Consider the following 18211-nt stretch of genomic DNA (forward strand, 5'->3'; position numbering starts at 1 on the left):
CCTACTCTCTCTCTCTCTCTCGCTCTCTCTCTCTCTCAATTCAATTAAATTAAATTAAATTTCAATTTAAGGGCTTTATTGGCATGGGAAACGTATGTTAACATTGCCAACCCCATCTCTCTCTCTCTCTCTAGACAATAACATGAGGATCCTCTCTCTGTCTCTCTGTGTGTGTGTGTGTGGGCAACATCATGAGGATCCCGTCCCTCTCAATTAAATTCAAAGGGGCTTTTTGGCATGGAAAACGTGTTTACGTTGCCAAAGCAATTGAGATAAACAATAAAAACAAGTCAGGAGACAAAAAATAACATTACATTTAAGCAGACGCTCTTATCCAGAGCGACTTACAGTTTGTGACTGCATACATTTTTCATACTGGCCCCCCGTGGGAATCGAACCCACAGTCCTGGCGTTGCAAGCGCCATGCTCTACCAACTGAGCTACAGGAGGCCCCTTAACCCTCCTAACCCTCCAATCCCTCATAACCCTCCAATCCCTCCAACCCCTCCAATCCCTCCTAACCCTCCAATCCCTCATAACCCTACTAAACTAACTAAACACTGTAGACACTGAGACTATAATAGGGCCTTACAACTGAAGAGAGACTGACGAGAGAGGGAGGGCGAGCCAGAGAGGGAGAGAGAAGGAGAGAGAGAGACAGACGGGGGAAGACTGAGTGGAAGGAGGTGGGGGTTGGGGGAGGTCAGGGTTGGGGTTAGGGGAGGTCAGGTTCAAGGTGGGGGTTAGGGGAGGTCAGGGTCAGGGTCAGGGTGGGGGTTAGGGGAGGTCAGGGTCAGGGTCAGGGTTGGGGTTAGGGGAGGTCAGGGTCAGGGTGGGGGTTAGGGGAGGTCAGGGTCAGGGTGGGGGTTAGGGGAGGTCAGGGTCAGGGTGGGGGTTAGGGGAGGTCAGGGTCAGGGTGGGGGTTAGGGGAGGTCAGGGTTGGGGTTAGGGGAGGTCAGGGTTGGGGTTAGGGGTTAGGGGAGGTCAGGGTTGGGGTTAGGGGTTAGGGGAGGTCAGGGTTGGGGTTAGGGGTTAGGGGAGGTCAGGGTCAGGGTGGGGGTTAGGGGAGGTCAGGGTCAGGGTGGGGGTTAGGGGAGGTCAGGGTTGGGGTTAGGGGTTAGGGGAGGTCAGGGTTGGGGTTAGGGGTTAGGGGAGGTCAGGGTTGGGGTTAGGGGTTAGGGGAGGTCAGGGTTGGGGTTAGGGGTTAGGGGAGGTCAGGGTCAGGGTGGGGGTTAGGGGAGGTCAGGGTTGGGGTTAGGGGTTAGGGGAGGTCAGGGTCAGGGTGGGGGTTAGGGGAGGTCAGGGTTGGGGTTAGGGGTTAGGGGAGGTCAGGGTTGGGGTTAGGGGTTAGGGGAGGTCAGGGTCAGGGTCAGGGTCAGGGTCAGGGTCAAGGTTGGGGTTGGGGTTAGGGGAGGTCAGGGTCAGGGTGGGGGTTAGGGGAGGTCAGGGTCAGGGTGGGGGTTAGGGGAGGTCAGGGTCAGGGTCAGGGTCAGGGTTGGGGTTGGGGTTGGGGTTAGGGGAGGTCAGGGTCAGGGTCAGTCCTGTCACTACTCACTCTGGTGTGTTGATCCAGATGATGTCCAGGTGACAGTAGTAGACACACTCCTTGTCTCTGTAGCTGTAACACGTACAGCGCTTGTCTCTACGCCGCGCCACACGGCTGGCCACGCCGCTGGCCACACCGCTGGCCACACGGCTGGCCACATCGCTGGCCACACTGCTGGCCACACCGCTGGCCACACCACTGGCCACACTGCTGGCCACACCGCTGGCCACACCGCTGGCCACACTGCTGGCCACACCGCTGGCCACACCGCTGGCCACACCGCTGGCCACACCGTTGGCCACACCCACTGTGGTCAGGCTGGAGACCAAGTTCATCTTAGTGGTCTCCAACTCTCTCCTCTGGACAACATCTTTACTGGGGGCTGAAGAACCTACAAGGACATAGGAAGAATTAATGAGGGATAAAATTAACAACATGTTGTATAAAATTCTCTTTGAAATAAAATGTATTTCATATTGTAATGTAAAAGCACTTTGTGATGGTGTTAAAATGTTAAAAGAGTATAAAAAGGGCTTCATAAATAAATAATGTCTCCAAATATGACAATATTATTTAGAATATTAGAAAATAGAAAATGAAACATCTTGAAACAATACATACACTACATGGCCAAAAGTATATGGACACCTGCTGTCAAACATCTCATTCCAAAATCATGGGCATTAGTATGGAGTTGGTCCCCCTTTGCTGCTATAACAGCCTCCACTCTTCTGGGACGGCTTTCCACTAGATGTTGGAACATTTCTGCGGGGACATGCTTCCATTCAGCCACGAGCATTAGTGAGATCGGGCACTGATGTTGGGCGATTAGGCCTGGCTCGCACTCTGTTACAATTCATCCCAAAGGTGTTCGATAGGGTTGAGGTCAGGGCTCTGTGCAGGCCAGTCAAGTTCTTCCACACCGATCTCGACAAACCATTTCTGTATGGACCTCGCTTTGTGCACGGGGGAATTGTCATGCTGAAACTGTTGCCACAAAGTTGGAAGCACAGAATCGTCGACATGTCATTATATGCTGTAGCATTAAGATTTCCCTTCGCTGGAACTAAGGGGCCTAGCCCAAACCATGATTCCTCTGTCGTATCGGGTGAATGCTGGCAATTATTGCTGTCAACAAAGAGTCTGCTTAGGCTGCACCGTGATTAGAGGCTTTTATTAATATCACACGTTTACAGCATAAGTTACAGACCCGCGGTGTCTGGAGAAGCACCTTCCCAAATTAATCTGAATGCTTCTCCCCGCTCTTCGTCTAGGTCCTACTTATAAACAATGGCAATAAATGGGTTGCTCCCTTTTTCGTCCAATCACCTATCCCCCCCTGGGGCGTCACCCTCCAACTGCTACATTTGAACTAAGATAAACAACATTCCATTTCTTCATGAAAAACATTTAACAAAGGCATAATCCTAATACACGACACCTCCTCCACCAAACTTTACAGTTGGCACTATGCATTGGGGCAGGTAGCATTCTCCTGGCATCCGCCAAACCAAGATTCGTCCCTTGTGGCAAGCTTTACACCACTCCAGCCGACGCTTGGCATTGTGATCTTAGGCTTGTGTGCAGCTGCTCTGCCATAGAAACCCATTTCATGAAGCTCCCAGCTAACAGTTCTTGTGCTGACGTTTCTTCCAGAGGCTGTATAGAACTCGGTAGTAAGTGTTGCAATCGAGGACAGACGCGCAGCACGCTTCAGCACTCGGCAGTCCCGTTCTGTGAGGTCTACCACTTCGTGGCTGAGCTGTTGTTGCTTCTAGACGTTTCCACTTCACAATAACAGCACTCACAGTTGACCGGGACAGGTGGCATTTACATTTACATTTTAGTCATTTAGCAGACGCTCTTATCCAGAGCGACTTACAGTTAGTGAATACATATTTTGTTTTTTATACTGGCCCCCCGTGGGAATCAAACCCACAACCCTGGTGTTGCAAACACCATGCTCTATCAACTGAGCTACATCCCTGCCGGCCATTCCCTCCCCTACCCTGGACCAATTGCGACAGAGCCTGGATTCGAACCAGGATCTCTAGTGGCACAGTTAGCACTGCGATGCAGCGCCTTAGACCACTGCGCCACTCAGTGGCATCCTTTGACAGTGCCACGTTGAAAGTCACTGAGCTCTTCAGTAAGGCCATTCTACTGCCAATGTGTGACTATGGAGATTGCATGGCTGTGTGCTCGATTTTATACACCTGTCAGCAACGGGTGTGGCTGAAATAGCCAAATCCACTAATTTAAAGGGGTGTCCACATACTTTTGTATATACAGTGTATCTACAATCAGTGTAGTGTCCCGACTCGCCAGTATTCAAATACAAATGATAAAATATGCAGTAATAGCTGAAGGTATTCCAAGAACATCTATCCCACCCCTGTATGCAGGTTACAACAGATTCATTAACATCATCCCCAGGCTAATTGCACAAAGGGGCGGAAGTGTCTGGGAAGAATATGCCTGTAGCTGATTTATTCACTTTCACATTAGGCTTTTAGTAAGCCGAAAACTTTTCACAGTGATGTGCACGCACTTTGGTTTCAAAGTGCACTGCAAGGAGTCACTAAGTAATGGTGCCCAAACCCAACCTTCAAACTCTTTTAATGAATTCTTCTCATTTAAATGAATATTCAATATGAATATTCAACACAACATAAATAATCTTTAAGAAAACATTAAACATATTTCAACTTGAAGCACTGACACTGATTGAATTAATACACATACATAAAATCATATTCATCCATTCATGTTCTGCTAGTTAATAATAATAATAATATGCCATTTAGCAGACGCTTTTATCCAAAGCGACTTACAGTCATGTGTGCATACATTTTTACGTATGGGTGGTCCCGGGGATCGAACCCACTACCCTGGCATTACAAGCCCCGTGCTCTACCAGCTGAGCTGCAGAGGACCACGGAAGATTATTATACATTAAAAAATATATGTTTTTTTTCACAAGCCAATAGATGGTTTCAGTTTTTATTGAAGTAGACCAATAAAAGTACTATCATCTAAAAGTGCAGTTGTAACTTCAGCGCATCGAATGGTTAGACCATTAGGGTTAGGGTTAGTAACCCTGTTAGGCTACAGGTAGACTCCGCTCACAGCTCAGGAGTATTTACTATCTCAGTGCCCTGTCTCTCCAGCAGAAACAACAGTTTAATAACACACAACTCATTCTTCAAAACTTACCATTTGCAAATACAGCTGCTAGTCCAATTAAAAGTAGAACTCCCAGATCCATCAGAGAAGCATTAGCCATAACACATCAGATCAAAAACAACAACAACAACAACAACAACAACAACAACAAAAAGAGCACACAAAAAAAAAAAAGATTGAATAAAAAATTCAAAAGTTAAAAAAGATCAGACTATAAAGAATCCCATGGTGAGCAGGATGTTGACTGATGACACTGACAGAACCCTCCTGGGTTCCAGACTAACTGCTATGTTCCTGCAGAGACCCGCATTGTTGCCGTCTGATGAAAGTCAGTTGAAATATGTCCAGTAGGTTTTTACAGCGCAGTGCAGCGATCTCTCCTCTGCTGTCGGTGATGCAGAAGTGAAGGAGAGCTGACATTCCTGTCTCCCTGTGTACAGCCGTCTCTTTATAGCTGGGCTGAGCAGCGATGACACCTGAACACTCACAGACATACACACACAGAACCATAGGCGAAACGGGGGTGGTGGGGGGGGGGGGCGATATTCAGAACAGGTCCATTGGTCCCCCCACTCGCACCCAGTATAATTTTATTTTTTAAAGATTCTGGTCATGCCTGCTGCAACAGAAGTAGCTAGTTCGTTAGCTAAGCTAGCCACCTGTAGCTAGCCTGTAACTCCTCCAGTATGTGTTGACCTCAGAAAACAGGATTCGTTTTTTAGACTGAAGATATGATGAACATTTAAGCATTAAATGACCTGGTATGACGGTGCATTGATCCGTTATACAGTTTAAAGCCGCTATTTTGGTGTTTTTGCCCAAAGTCGACCTTTAAAGTAACTGTCCAGTGTTTCCAAGATTTCTATGAAATATTTTGTATTTTAACTTCTTTTTTTTGTAAAAATATAATTAATTACAATATGAGTGAAATAGTTCTCCTTCCCAAAAATGTTAATGAAGTATGTTAAAAAGCAGGTTTTCTGTGTTGGAATGGTGTGGGTGTACCCCAATTACAGAATGGTGTGGGCGTATACTGGTCATTAAAAATATGAATGCGAGTAGACCATTGTTTGGCCAGCTCATCCTCCTCAGGAGGATGACATCATCCTCTATGAGGAAATAATAAGGTCTGTTTGAGGTGAGTTTTTTAAAATAGTTTTTTTATCCAATTTATGCTCTGGCCACAAATATGAGTATAGGATGAGTCAACAACATTATTTGGGTATGAGAATATGAACTTTTAAACAATAATTAAAACATTTGATACAGAAAATGTACAGTATTTTTATATATAAACAATGGTTTTATCTGTAAAATGTTTAAACCAAACATTTAATTATTGATAAATGAATAAATGAATAAAATATATATTTATATAAATCAACAGCGCGCGCCACTAGACAAAATGTAGGCTACAGTTTTTATTAACGCCATCTCCTCCAAATTTGCGCACCGCACATACCGGTATGAAAAATGTATGTATGCACTCACTAACTGTAAGTCGCTCTGGATAAGAGCGTTCTGCTAAATGACTAAAAATGTCAAATGTAATATAACAAATGAAATAGCTATGTTAAAACGTCTGCGTTGATGATGATGATGATGGTTGGGATAGAGGGATTCATATCACCAAGTTTAGTGAAAATACTTAAGATGAAATAGTCGCATCAATTATTATTTTGAAACATTAAAAATATAGATCACATTCTTCACTAAGAAGAGTAGAAAGAGAAATACCAAACATTTTATATTTAAAGAGAAATTGTTTTATTGAAGAATAAATGTATTCAGGAAGGTCTACTTTGTAATATATATATATATATATATATATATATATATATATATATATATATATATATATATATATATATATGCCATGTATATTTTTGTGTTTATTCATGTGCTTTAAAATATATATTCTTGTCCTTATCTAAATATACATTTAGGGCTCTATTCAATCTGCATGATGAAGCATTACAGATTGCACGATAGAACATTTAAGGTAATTTATATTATTCATTTCTACATGTGCAGCGTTTACCGTGAATGCAGTCTCTGCTACTGGGGGGACATTACCTTTAAATGTTAATCGCGCTGTAACGCAGAACTTCCATTATAGGTATTGAATAGAGCCCTTAGCTTAACACCGTCCTCCCAGGTAGTCCCTGCTGATGAGTAGTTGTACAGTAATCCATTACAGTCCGAGATCTGATTTACATCTAATATCTGATTGATTGATTTTATTTGGGGTAAAACAAGTTGTACAGTTTTAAAACAGTATTTAAGAGTACAAGAAACCCAGAGGACAACACATTTAAGCGTAAAAAACGCTTATTTCCAGTGTGGTGTAGGCCAACATCTCAATAACAGGTCCCCTGTAGCTCAGCTGGTAGAGCAGCACGGCGCTTGGTCCTCTGTAGCTCAGCTGGTAGAGCACGGCGCTCGGTCCTCTGGAGCTCAGCTGGTAGAGCAGCACGGCGCTTGGTCCTCTGTAGCTCAGCTGGTAGAGCACGGCGCTCGGTCCTCTGGAGCTCAGCTGGTAGAGCACGGCGCTCGGTCCTCTGGAGCTCAGCTGGTAGAGCACGGCGCTTGGTCCTCTGTAGCTCAGCTGGTAGAGCACTGCGCTTGGTCCTCTGGAGCTCAGCTGGTAGAGCACGGCGCTTGTAACGCCAGGGTAGTGGGTTCGATCCCCGGGACCACCCATACGTAAAAACGAATGCACACATGACTGTAAGTCGCTTTGGATAAAAGCGTCTGCTAAATGGCATATTATTATTATTATTACTATAATAAATACATCATTAATACAATATTAGACCATGACAATCAGCTAGATAGCCTAAACAATTCAAAACTAAAAGTCCCAATAAAAGTCTGCCATCCTCCTGAGTAGACCTGCCCTGCACAGGTTTCCCCACAGACGGGCTCTAACCTGCCTTCTAAAAACAGATTGGGACTGGGACAGATAAACGACTAACGGGAGGTTATTCCACTATAAAAACAAAGAGGTCTGTGCCCACCGCTTGGCTCTAGTATTGTGGCTAAACTGTACCGTACGCTGCATGTATTTACTGTCTGTGTGTTCAAGGACACGGGGGGGGGCAGTACCGGGGTTAAGTTTCAGCCGTGATGCTCTTTGTTCTACTAGAAACATTCCAGCAGAGAGATCTGATATATGACACTGTTAGGGTACTAGGGCAGGGCAAAGGTTGTACACCAAATCCCTACTATCTCTTGACTAGATGTGTTATCTGCATTATCCCTGGGGGTCCAGGACACACACGTGTGTGTGTGTGTGTGTGTGTGTGTGTGTGTGTGTGTGTGTGTGTGTGTCCAGTCTGGTCTTCATTAGAGCCATGTGGTGTATTTAAAAAGCAGGTCGTTCCCCCCTAGGTCAGGGAGGGGTTTGGTTGGTGGAATGTTTGGTTTTGTTTGGTTGGTGGAATGTTTGGTTTGGTTGGTGGAATGTTTGGTTTGGTTTGGTTGGTTGAATGTTTGGTTTGGTTGGTGGAATGTTTGGTTTGGTTTGGTTGGTGGAATGTTTGGTTTGGTTTGGTTGGTGGAATGTTTGGTTTGGTTTGGTTGGTGGAATGTTTGGTTTGGTTGCTGGAAGGTTAAGGGGGCCATAAGTTAACCCAGTGTTTCTTCAACCTCTCCTCAGGGACCCCCAGCCGTTCCATATCCCTAACCCAGTGTTTCCCCAACCTCTCCTGAGGGACCCCCAGCCGTTCCATATCCCTAACCCAGTGTTTCCCCAACCTCTCCTGAGGGACCCCCAGTCGTTCCATATCCCTAACCCAGTGTTTCCCCAACCTCTCCTCAGGGACCCCCAGCCGTTCCATATCCCTAACCCAGTGTTTCCCCAACCTCTCCTGAGGGACCCCCAGTCGTTCCATATCCCTAACCCAGTGTTTCCCCAACCTCTCCTCAGGGACCCCCAGCCGTTCCTTGTTTTATAATTATTCCACAGCTACCACACCTGATTCAACTCGTCAACTAATCATCAAGGGTAGCTGAATCAGGTGAGATAGTTCAGGGCTACAACAAAGCATTGCGAAACGTCTGGGGGGTTCCTATTGGAGAGGTTTGAAAACCAGTGCGTTGGGGCATTGGGTTACACTGTTCAAATGTCTGTTTACTCTGCTTGTCATGTCGTTTCCATCCACATATTACTGCTACTTGTACTCAACTCCTCACAACTAAAGTATTCACCTCTCCATCACCTGTAGAACCCTGACAACACTCACCTGGTCACAAGACTGTTTAATTTAAACTGCCCTGGGGCAAAGTTCAAAGTGGGAATATTAAAACCACAAAGGAAGCCGTATACTCATGGTGAGTGTAACGTTAAGATCCTTCCCCCCTGCCATGCCTCCTGGTAGAATTCCCCACGCTCCCCCCTAACACAAACCCTCTGCCTCTCAGACACAAGGTATTTTGGGAATGTGAGCAGGTCGTAACCCACAATATATTCTGGATTAATCTGGATTAGCCTTATTCATCTGAATGTTAAATGATCATGGTTAGAATACTCTTTCATTTGGCCGTTGTATTTTTGTATTTCCAGCTTTTGTTCATTTGCTGGTACAGTATTTTCTAGACAGACATGCATGAAATGTAGTATTTTAACCCCAACATTGAACAGATTGTGAACTATTTATAATAATAACCATGTAATTTCCATCATTAAAGCATTTCCACTGGGCACAAACTGGTCAATTTAACGTTATTTCAATGCAATTTGTCCTCGTATTGTGACGTGGAATCTATGTGGAAAATACATTGGATTTGAAAACATAAATGTTGTTTTGAGGCTGAAATCTCAACCACAGGATTATGTCATCATGGTAACCCATTTTCAACCTTGTATGTAATATGTTGAATTTGTACTTTTGAAACAATGTCAGATCTTCAATGTAATATCCACTATAAGAAAAAAATACACTATGCAGCACCTCCTACTGGAGAGTTGATATATCTACAGCTACCCTTTGGTCTCCCAAGCAGCACCCCCTGCTGGAGAGTTGATCTATCTACAGCCACCCTTCGGTCTCCCATGCAGCACCTCCTACTGGAGAGTTGATATATCTACAGCTACCCTTCGGTCTCCCATGCAGCACCCCCTGCTGGAGAGAGGATCTATCTACAGCTACCCTTTGGTCTCCCATGCAGCACCCCTGCTGGAGAGTTGATCTATCTACAGCTACCCTTTGGTCTCCCATGTAGCACCTCCTACTGTGGTCCTCTGTAGCTCAACTGGTAGAGCATGGCGCTTGTAACGCCAAGGTAGTGGGTTCGATCCCCGGGACCACCCATACACAAAAATGTATGCACGCACGACTGTAAGTCGCTTTGGATAAAAGCGTCTGCTAAATGGCATATTATTATTATTGATATATCTACAGCTACCCTTCGGTCTCCCATGCAGCACCCCCTGCTGGAGAGTTGATCTATCTACAGCTACCCTTTGGTCTCCCATGCAGCACCCCCTGCTGGAGAGTTGATCTATCTACAGCTACCCTTCAGTCTGTCATCCAGGGTTTTAACCAAGCCCGTCCATGCTTAGCTTTGATATTTGTCACTGACCATTACCAATGTGCTATTGTGAGAATGACTGTTGAGAAATCTCCACTTAATAGGCTCTATGCACGCATCACTTCCGCATTGGCGTCAGGATGATTGGGCATTTCCGGTTACCGGGAAAAAAAACATTAGACAGTGACAGTAGACCGTTATGATGGCAGAGATGACGTTTACAAGGTGTTTGCTGGAGTTGCCTAAAGTATCTGTTAATGATATACGGAGGGTCGTCCGGACATCCAGTACGACACCACGTAGCGAACTGGATAAAGGCTTCACATTTTACGTTTCTTATTTTCTTTGCAACTTTGAAGGTAATATGCTAACGCTAGCTAGCCTGAGCTAGAAGCCTTGCTTTGGTGTTTTAAGTCATGACTCCGTCCTGCTTCAGGTTAATCATGCTTTAAATAAAGTTGAATCGTGTGTATATACCTCTCACTTCATGTGTTTGTACTTTTATGAAAGTATCAGGTAAAAACATGGCTCCAAATGAGATCTCTGTGAGAGCCCACTGCTACCGCTCAATGAAGAACCTAAAGCCACCACACCAGCTGAGAGTAGGACTAGATTAAGGGACACGTTCAAAGTTCTGTCGAACTTGTTCAAGGTTCCGTTCAACACATGTTTTTACCCGTTTAATGTTACCACAGCTTTGATTGCCATTGCTAAGAGAACACTTTAGAACTTTAGTGGTTTCCACGATAGCTGAACAGTGGTAGCCTAATACAGACCAGGGTAGCGGAGTGGGAATTGCCATGCTTTGTTGTTGGGTCTGTTGTAAACAAATTGGAGTTTGATTTGAAATGTAAACAATAATGAGATGACTACTTTTTCCTGACTTGATGACTGCAATGACAGTAACATATTCCACTCAGCTATTCTTCAAACTGCTGAGGTTCTACTCAAAACTGTCCTGTCATCTTTACTTCTTTCTTTATGAACATATGGCCCAACTTCCTTGCTTTTGTACTTGATGTTTCTACTTTTCAAGAGGAATTAGGAGCAACACCTTCCCTCTACTGTTGTTATTGGTACCAGGCTACAATGTTGCACCGCTCACCTACTGCTCTGCCAATACTGTTTGAAGGAAGGTAAATGGCACAAGACAACAGGTAAGTGGTGGGAGACAGTAGGAAAGTGATGCAGAAAGCACAAAAGTGACACGAGACAGTAGATAAGTTGCTTACACCAGTAAAAAGTAGAAAGAACAAGTTTTGCTCCTACTCCTGCTGCTGTAGACCCTCGTCTTTCCAAACCCATTAAATGATGCTTCTGTCTATTTCAGATGACATTGCGTGATTCACAGCCAGTTGTGCTGCTGTTAAAATCTACTGTTCCTGTGTGGCTGGGGTGTGGGATATGCAATCATTTGGTTGCATTACTATATCAGACTGCCCATTACCCTGAATGTGGCATGTCTGTCGTCCCTCCTGTATCTTTCGTGCACTGAAACAGAGCAGAAGTGGCATAAACCACCAACAATGGTTTGTATCATTTCAATACCAGACAGTTGTGTGTCACATGCATACTAGCATCTCTCCTAATACCATCTCATAAATAAAACAGGGAGGGAAGCCAGGACCTGTGGATGCCATGGTTGTAGTGAAGCCCAAACCAGATGCTACTCCGGCAAGCGGAATTAGGTATGCAGAGTCCAATTAAATAGGCAGACCTACAATGTGTTGCGAAATAAATGTTATTAATCGCTGTTAGATTCTGGTGTATTTCCTAGTGAACCCTTTACTTTTCCTGATATTGTTATTCCAGATCTACACTTTACAAGGGCTACAGCGGTGAGCTACCAGATCCATCAACCCTCAACCCACTACCTACCTATGCTAACATGGAACCAGACTCTCTTCCCCTTCTCTGCAGAATGAACATCACATCTGACAAACCACTCGTGGACTCAACACCCACCTCCTCCACCTGACGGTGTTGTCATCCATGAGGATGCACCACCGTTCCCGAAAAGTGCCACTGGACGGTTACCATTTACAACCAACAGACTGTTCATACGAGATCGTGACGGATCAAGAAAAGCTTCACCTCAGTTCTCTGTGTGTGACTTTGTCTCAGTCACACCTGATTGAGGAAGCAACCAGATGCCGAAGTGAAACACCCGAGTGGTTCTGACATCAGTCACTGAGGAAGGAGAGAGTGGCTGCTTCACATTTCCGGGAGGTAAGCCGTGTTAGAGGTACAAGCACAGCAGAAAAACTGGCAGAAAGAATTATCAGAGGGACAAGACAAACACCACTAATGAAAAGGGGGCTGGAAATGGAAGCAGGTGCGTTGAAGGACTATGCAGTTCTAAAAAAATCTTTAATCTGACAAAGTGTGGGCTAGTCGTGCATCCGGACGCACCTTGGCTGGGTGCATCGCCTGATGGGGTGACCCACTTGAGCCACCATCATTTGGTCTAGTTGAAATGAAATACCCAAATGTAGCCAGCTACATAGACTGCATTTGCCGAGACAGCACTGTATTAAGCTCCCTGAAAGAGAGATGTGATTTGTTTTTCTTTAATACATACATGTCAAAATACCTCTCTATGAAAAGTAACTGAACAGACACATTAATTATTGTACAATCATTTAAAAATGTATTTTGTCAACTGTCTTATTTACAACATTGTAATATTAAAGGGGCGCTATGCAGTTTTGGTCATTTCTTCGCTTTTTTCTCTATAGAGCTCCCCCTACATATAGATATTTTGCAGCTCCTATGTTTACTTGTGTCTGACTCCTCTTTCTCTGTTCCTCCGACAATGCTTTCCTAACTTTCTGCTTCTTTTTGGCCGGCTCAGCCATGACGATAGTGTGAAAAACTCCATCGCTACCTTGTTAGCCGGTTCCTGAATGGGCGTATGTGTGCAGTGCTGTGAAGCAATTCATTACATCGCGAAACCTGATGTCACACGATACTTCCTGACGCTGTGGACGGCGGCTCGCCGGCCGAAAGTTGCAAGGGTGGGTTTTCCGCTCACAGGGGCTACGGGGAAGGGACACGACCACCATTCAACTCGAAAAATGTCATAGAACCATTCCAATGACTCCGAAACTGTTCAGTTAAGGTAAATTAAGCTAAAAAAGCTGCATAGTTCCCCCTTTAATTGTCACATATACAAATTGTAACATATCAAATTATAACATACAAATACTGAGACTTTCTTGTTTGCACTCTTAACTTTTATTTTTCTCTATCCTAATTTCTTTATTATTTATGCTTTGGTTTCGCACTGTGTGCTTTAATTCTGTTTTTCTGTACTGAATATTGTATGTAAACAGATGAATAGTTGTAACTTTATTGTTACCGTTCTAAAAAAGTGAGCGCTGACTTGACTAATTTACTGTCTGTCCGATAATCTGTGGCTCAATAAAAACATTTTTGAAAAAAAAAAAGACATGAATTTCATAACATATTTCATCACAGCCTATTTGTTCCATAGCCATCCATGAGTGTTCATTTTAGGATTGTGCTGCCAACATTAGCCATTGGTTGCCCAGGCTTTAACCAAGGGCCCATTTTGATAATTGACCAAAAGACAGGCAACTGTGTAAAGTTGATTGATGCTGCCCGGCAATGAAAGAGGGATTACTGTACTGAATAATTGATGTTCCTTAACCCTGCGAATGAGCCGCTCAACGTGGACTCTCAGTCTGGCAATAGATTGTGTCTTCCTGACCTCTGGCTCAGACAGTTGTGCTCTCTTACACAGAAAGGTAGGTATATATATTTGGTCCTCTGTAGCTCAGCTGGTAGAGCACGGCGCTTATAACGCCAAGGTAGTGGGTTCGATCCCCGGGACCACCCATACACAAAAAAAATGTATGCACGCATGACTGTAAGTCGCTTTGGATAAAAGCGTCTGCTAAATGGCATTCTTAATGTGGACCTTGCAGGGCACACAGTCTTCTACAAGGAAACCCTTGTCAACCATTATGGCCATAGATGGGTTTAAGACAGCCACAATGCTGCAGAATCTCTTTATCTATTCATAGAGAGACGACACAAAGGTTACTGTGCCGTGAGGGGCCATCCCAATTAATCCTTTAAATGTACAGTGTGATTTACAGTACAAGTAAAATGCAAATTGCAAATAAAATGCAAATTAATTACTTAAAAATCATATAATGTCATTTTCTGGATTTTTGTTTTAGATTCCGTCTCTCACAGTTGAAGTGTACCTATGATAAAAATTACAGACCTCTACATGCTTTGTGAGTAGGAAAACCTGCAAAATCGGCAGTGTATCAAATACTTGTTCTCCCCACTGTGTAGTTCGAGAACACCTCACTCAGCAGTGATGGCTGGAAGAGCTGTCATCCCGTTTTTGAAAGGACCCTTTCGTACGTTTACACGTCATCGTGTTATAAGTCAAGACGAAGTATTACAAGTAAAAACATTATCATAAACATTAAGATAAACAACAACAACAACAACAACGACGGAAATGAACCGTTTCGGATGTTTTTGACGACAAGCATTCAATGCTAGCATACGGTAGCACGGCGTTCTACGATAAACGGAAGTTTACATCCATCCTGAGATTTAACCGGAAATACGTCATCCTCGCCTGTCACCTATAGGTTCACTGTTGCTATCAAAGTCATTCCAAAGGGTAGGTTGAACAGAGCAAATGAAATGCATCCATACTTTATCAATCATATATCATCAATGATGCTATTTAGGCCTGTAGAACATTAGGGAAGTCATCCACAGCTATTGTTTCAATTCAACCCAAGGGTTCAACTAAAAATAGACAGTACTTCTAGGCCGAGGGTTTCAAGCTTTGGTTGATTTCAAATTGAAATCTACAAGTTAATAATAAATGTTGTATTCACATATTCATTTCAACCAAAAATCAAAGTTAAAGACTATGACTAAATCAAATCAAACTGTATTTAAAGTGCATTTAAAGTTTGATTTGATTTAGTTATTTTAATTAGATTTTTTGGTTGAAATAGAGGTGTGAATCCAACATATCAATTATTAATTTGTAGACAAACTTGAATTAAAGTCAGACTCAGTGGCACAGACGGAGCTATCCAAGGATACATCTCCTTCCAACGTTGATATTTGGTTGCGCTGACAACCAAACACAATTCAATATCACTTTTGCAAATACAGTAAATAGCCTATTAACCTGCCGATCACTTAACAAATCATATGTTGGATTCAGGTCCCCAACTCAACCAAAAATAAAAGTTCAAGAATACAGCAATAGAGTTTAGGCTGTCTCCCAAACGAACGTAACAGTATTTATTCAACAGTATTTATTCAACAGTATTTATTCAACAGTATTTATTCAACAGTATTTATTCAACTTCAAAATGAGTAAAACATCCCTTGCCAAATTTTGAGGCTACTGTAACATTAAATGTCTTCTTATGTAATCATAGAAAGCGTGCATGTTCAAGATAGCATGGTCTGTGGAGATCTTCATAATTGCCATAATAATCTGCGCAGAATATCAAACAGCATTAACCCTAACCCTAACCCTAACCCTAACCCTAACCCTAACCCATTGACCCTAGCCCTAACCCTAACCCTAACCCTAACCCTAACCCTAACCACTAACCCTAACCCTAACCCTAACCCTAACCCTAACCCTAACCACTAACCCTAACCCTAACCCTAACCCATACACTTAAATAATTTCAATTGCAATCTAGGTCATTTGGTTGTGCTATTAGATTAAGAACAGTGATAACACATTAAGTTGTTGTATAAATAAACAAAATATCTGACATTGTATTCCCCATTGGAACTTTGTTGTGCATTTTAAATGGTTGAAAGCACAGTGATAACACATTTAGGTGACAATTAAACCAAAAATCAGACATTGATTTTCCATCGGAATTTGGTTGTGCTTATAGATGGTTGAAAGCACGGTGATATCACATTGGGAATTCAACAAACTTTTGACTGTCTTTTTGAGTGCGTGAAAATAGGTTGGAATCTCATTGATGTCAACCAAATATTACCCACTTCTCCACGTTGAAAATGACGTGGTCTGCCCAGTGGGTTGGGGCAACAATCAGGCTGTCTGGCTTCTGTTAGCTTCACATTCGTGACTTAAACAGATTCAGCAGCATTCCAGTTCTCTCTCTAGCCCATAACAGGTTCTAACATGGAACCTTTGTCCTGATGTTGTGCCCACATTTTTAGTGGAGACGATTAAAAGATGCAATGTAATTTGATTGTGATCAGATCTTATAAGTGTAAGCAGACAAGAAGAAGTGCCAGCTGTTCCACTAGAGATCCTTGGTTCGAGTCCAGGCTCTGTCGCAGCCGGACGTGACCGGGAGACCCATGGTTCGAGTCCAGGCTCTGTCGCAGCCGGACGTGACCGGGAGACCCATGGGCGGCGCACAAGTGGTCCAGCGTCGTCCAAGGTAGGGGAGGGTTTTGCCGGCAGGGATGTGTGTTCGTTTCCCACGGGGGGCCAGTATGAAAAAAATAAAAAAAACATTCACTAACTGTAAGTCGCTCTGGATAAGAGCGTCTGCTAAAATGTAAATGTAAGGGCCTCATGTTAACGGCAGGTATAAACAGGGCTTCAGATGTACTTGATCAGATCTAGGTCAATAGGAATCCTTCTGTTCAGGAACTATCTCCTCTCATTAAGATGTCTCCTATATATACAGTGCCTTCGGAAAGTATTCAGACCTCTTGACTTTTTCCAAATGTTGTTACGTTACAGTCTTATTTCCAAAATTGATTCAATAATTTTTTTCCCCTCATCAATCCACAGTCGTGGTCAAAAGTTTTGAGAATGACACAAGTATTGGTCTTCACGAAGTTCGCTGCTTCAATGTTATGAGATATTTTGGCATGCTGTTAATTAACTTCTGGGCCACATCCTGACTGATGGCAACCCATTCTTGCATAATCAATGCTTGGAGTTTGTCAGAAAACAAAAGTAAAAAGTAAAATACTTATTTTCCACCATAATTTGCAAATAAATTCATTAAAAATCCTACAATGTGATTTTCTGGAATTCTTTTTCTCATTTTGTCTGTCATAGTTGACGTGTACCTATGATGAAAATTACAGGCCTCTCTCATCTTTTTAAGTGGGAGAACTTGCACAATTGGTGGCTGACTAAATACTTTTTTTCCCCACTGTACCTCTCCCTGTCCTAGTCAATCAACTGCCTGGGGACAGCCTGGACCACCGCGGCCTCCCCCCCCTCCGCTGGGCCGTGCTCTCTGGATCAGAGCTCTGTCCCTTTGGCTGTTGTGGCCTGCACGCAGCCGGCGTCTCAGCAGCTCTCTACTCAGGTAAGTTCTGTGGCTCTGGCCTCGCAATCAGCTTCGAGACACGGCAGAGGCCGGATCATTCCGGCAATTGTGATAGGGAGTTTGATTGTGAGGCATATATCTGTACCTGGGGCAAAGACTTTGTGTTTTCCTGGAGCAAAAGTTGAGGATATCACCAGGTTGCTTCCCGAGGCTGTGAGTCAGTCACCGGGAGCTGATACTGTCATGGTTCATGTGGGGTCAAATTACATTATGAAGGGCAGCTCAGAACAGCTGAAGATGGATTTTAAAGAACTGATTGGGTCTCTACTTGACACCAACAAACACCCCATAATATCTGGCCCTCTGCCCTCCCTAAATTGTGGCATTGAACAGTTCAACAGACTTTTAGCCCTCCATAACTGGCTATGAGACTATTGCAGCACTGTGGGTGTAACATTTATTGATAATTTTGATACCTTCTGGATACAAAGCTCGTATTATAAAGAGGATGGGGATCCACCAAAATCATTTGGGTTCCTGGATCCTTTCACAGCATTATAAGGGACAATGACTTATCAATAACCCAAGTCCAGCTCATTTAATCCCTACTATTGTGTCGCTTAGTTGTCATAATGATTCAGCAAATGTA

At 43.6% G+C, this 18211-nt stretch overlaps 1 protein-coding gene across 1 annotated transcript in view; it reads right to left on the reverse strand.

The window, feature by feature from the left end:
• LOC311134119 (uncharacterized protein) overlaps nt 1-4832 on the reverse strand; it is a gene marked incomplete at both ends in the record, with an annotated part of 39231 nt that extends 34399 nt beyond the window's left edge. The window contains 2 exons of the mRNA XM_084167704.1: nt 1556-1937; nt 4763-4832. Coding sequence (XP_084023830.1) covers nt 1556-1937; nt 4763-4832 — 452 coding nt within the window. The remainder of the gene's footprint in view (nt 1-1555; nt 1938-4762) is intronic.
• Nucleotides 4833-18211: the final 13379 nt, after the last annotated feature.

This window comes from Coregonus lavaretus (genome assembly GCF_964263955.1).
Source record: "Coregonus lavaretus genome assembly, chromosome: 8".
Lineage (NCBI taxonomy): Eukaryota > Metazoa > Chordata > Actinopteri > Salmoniformes > Salmonidae > Coregonus > Coregonus lavaretus.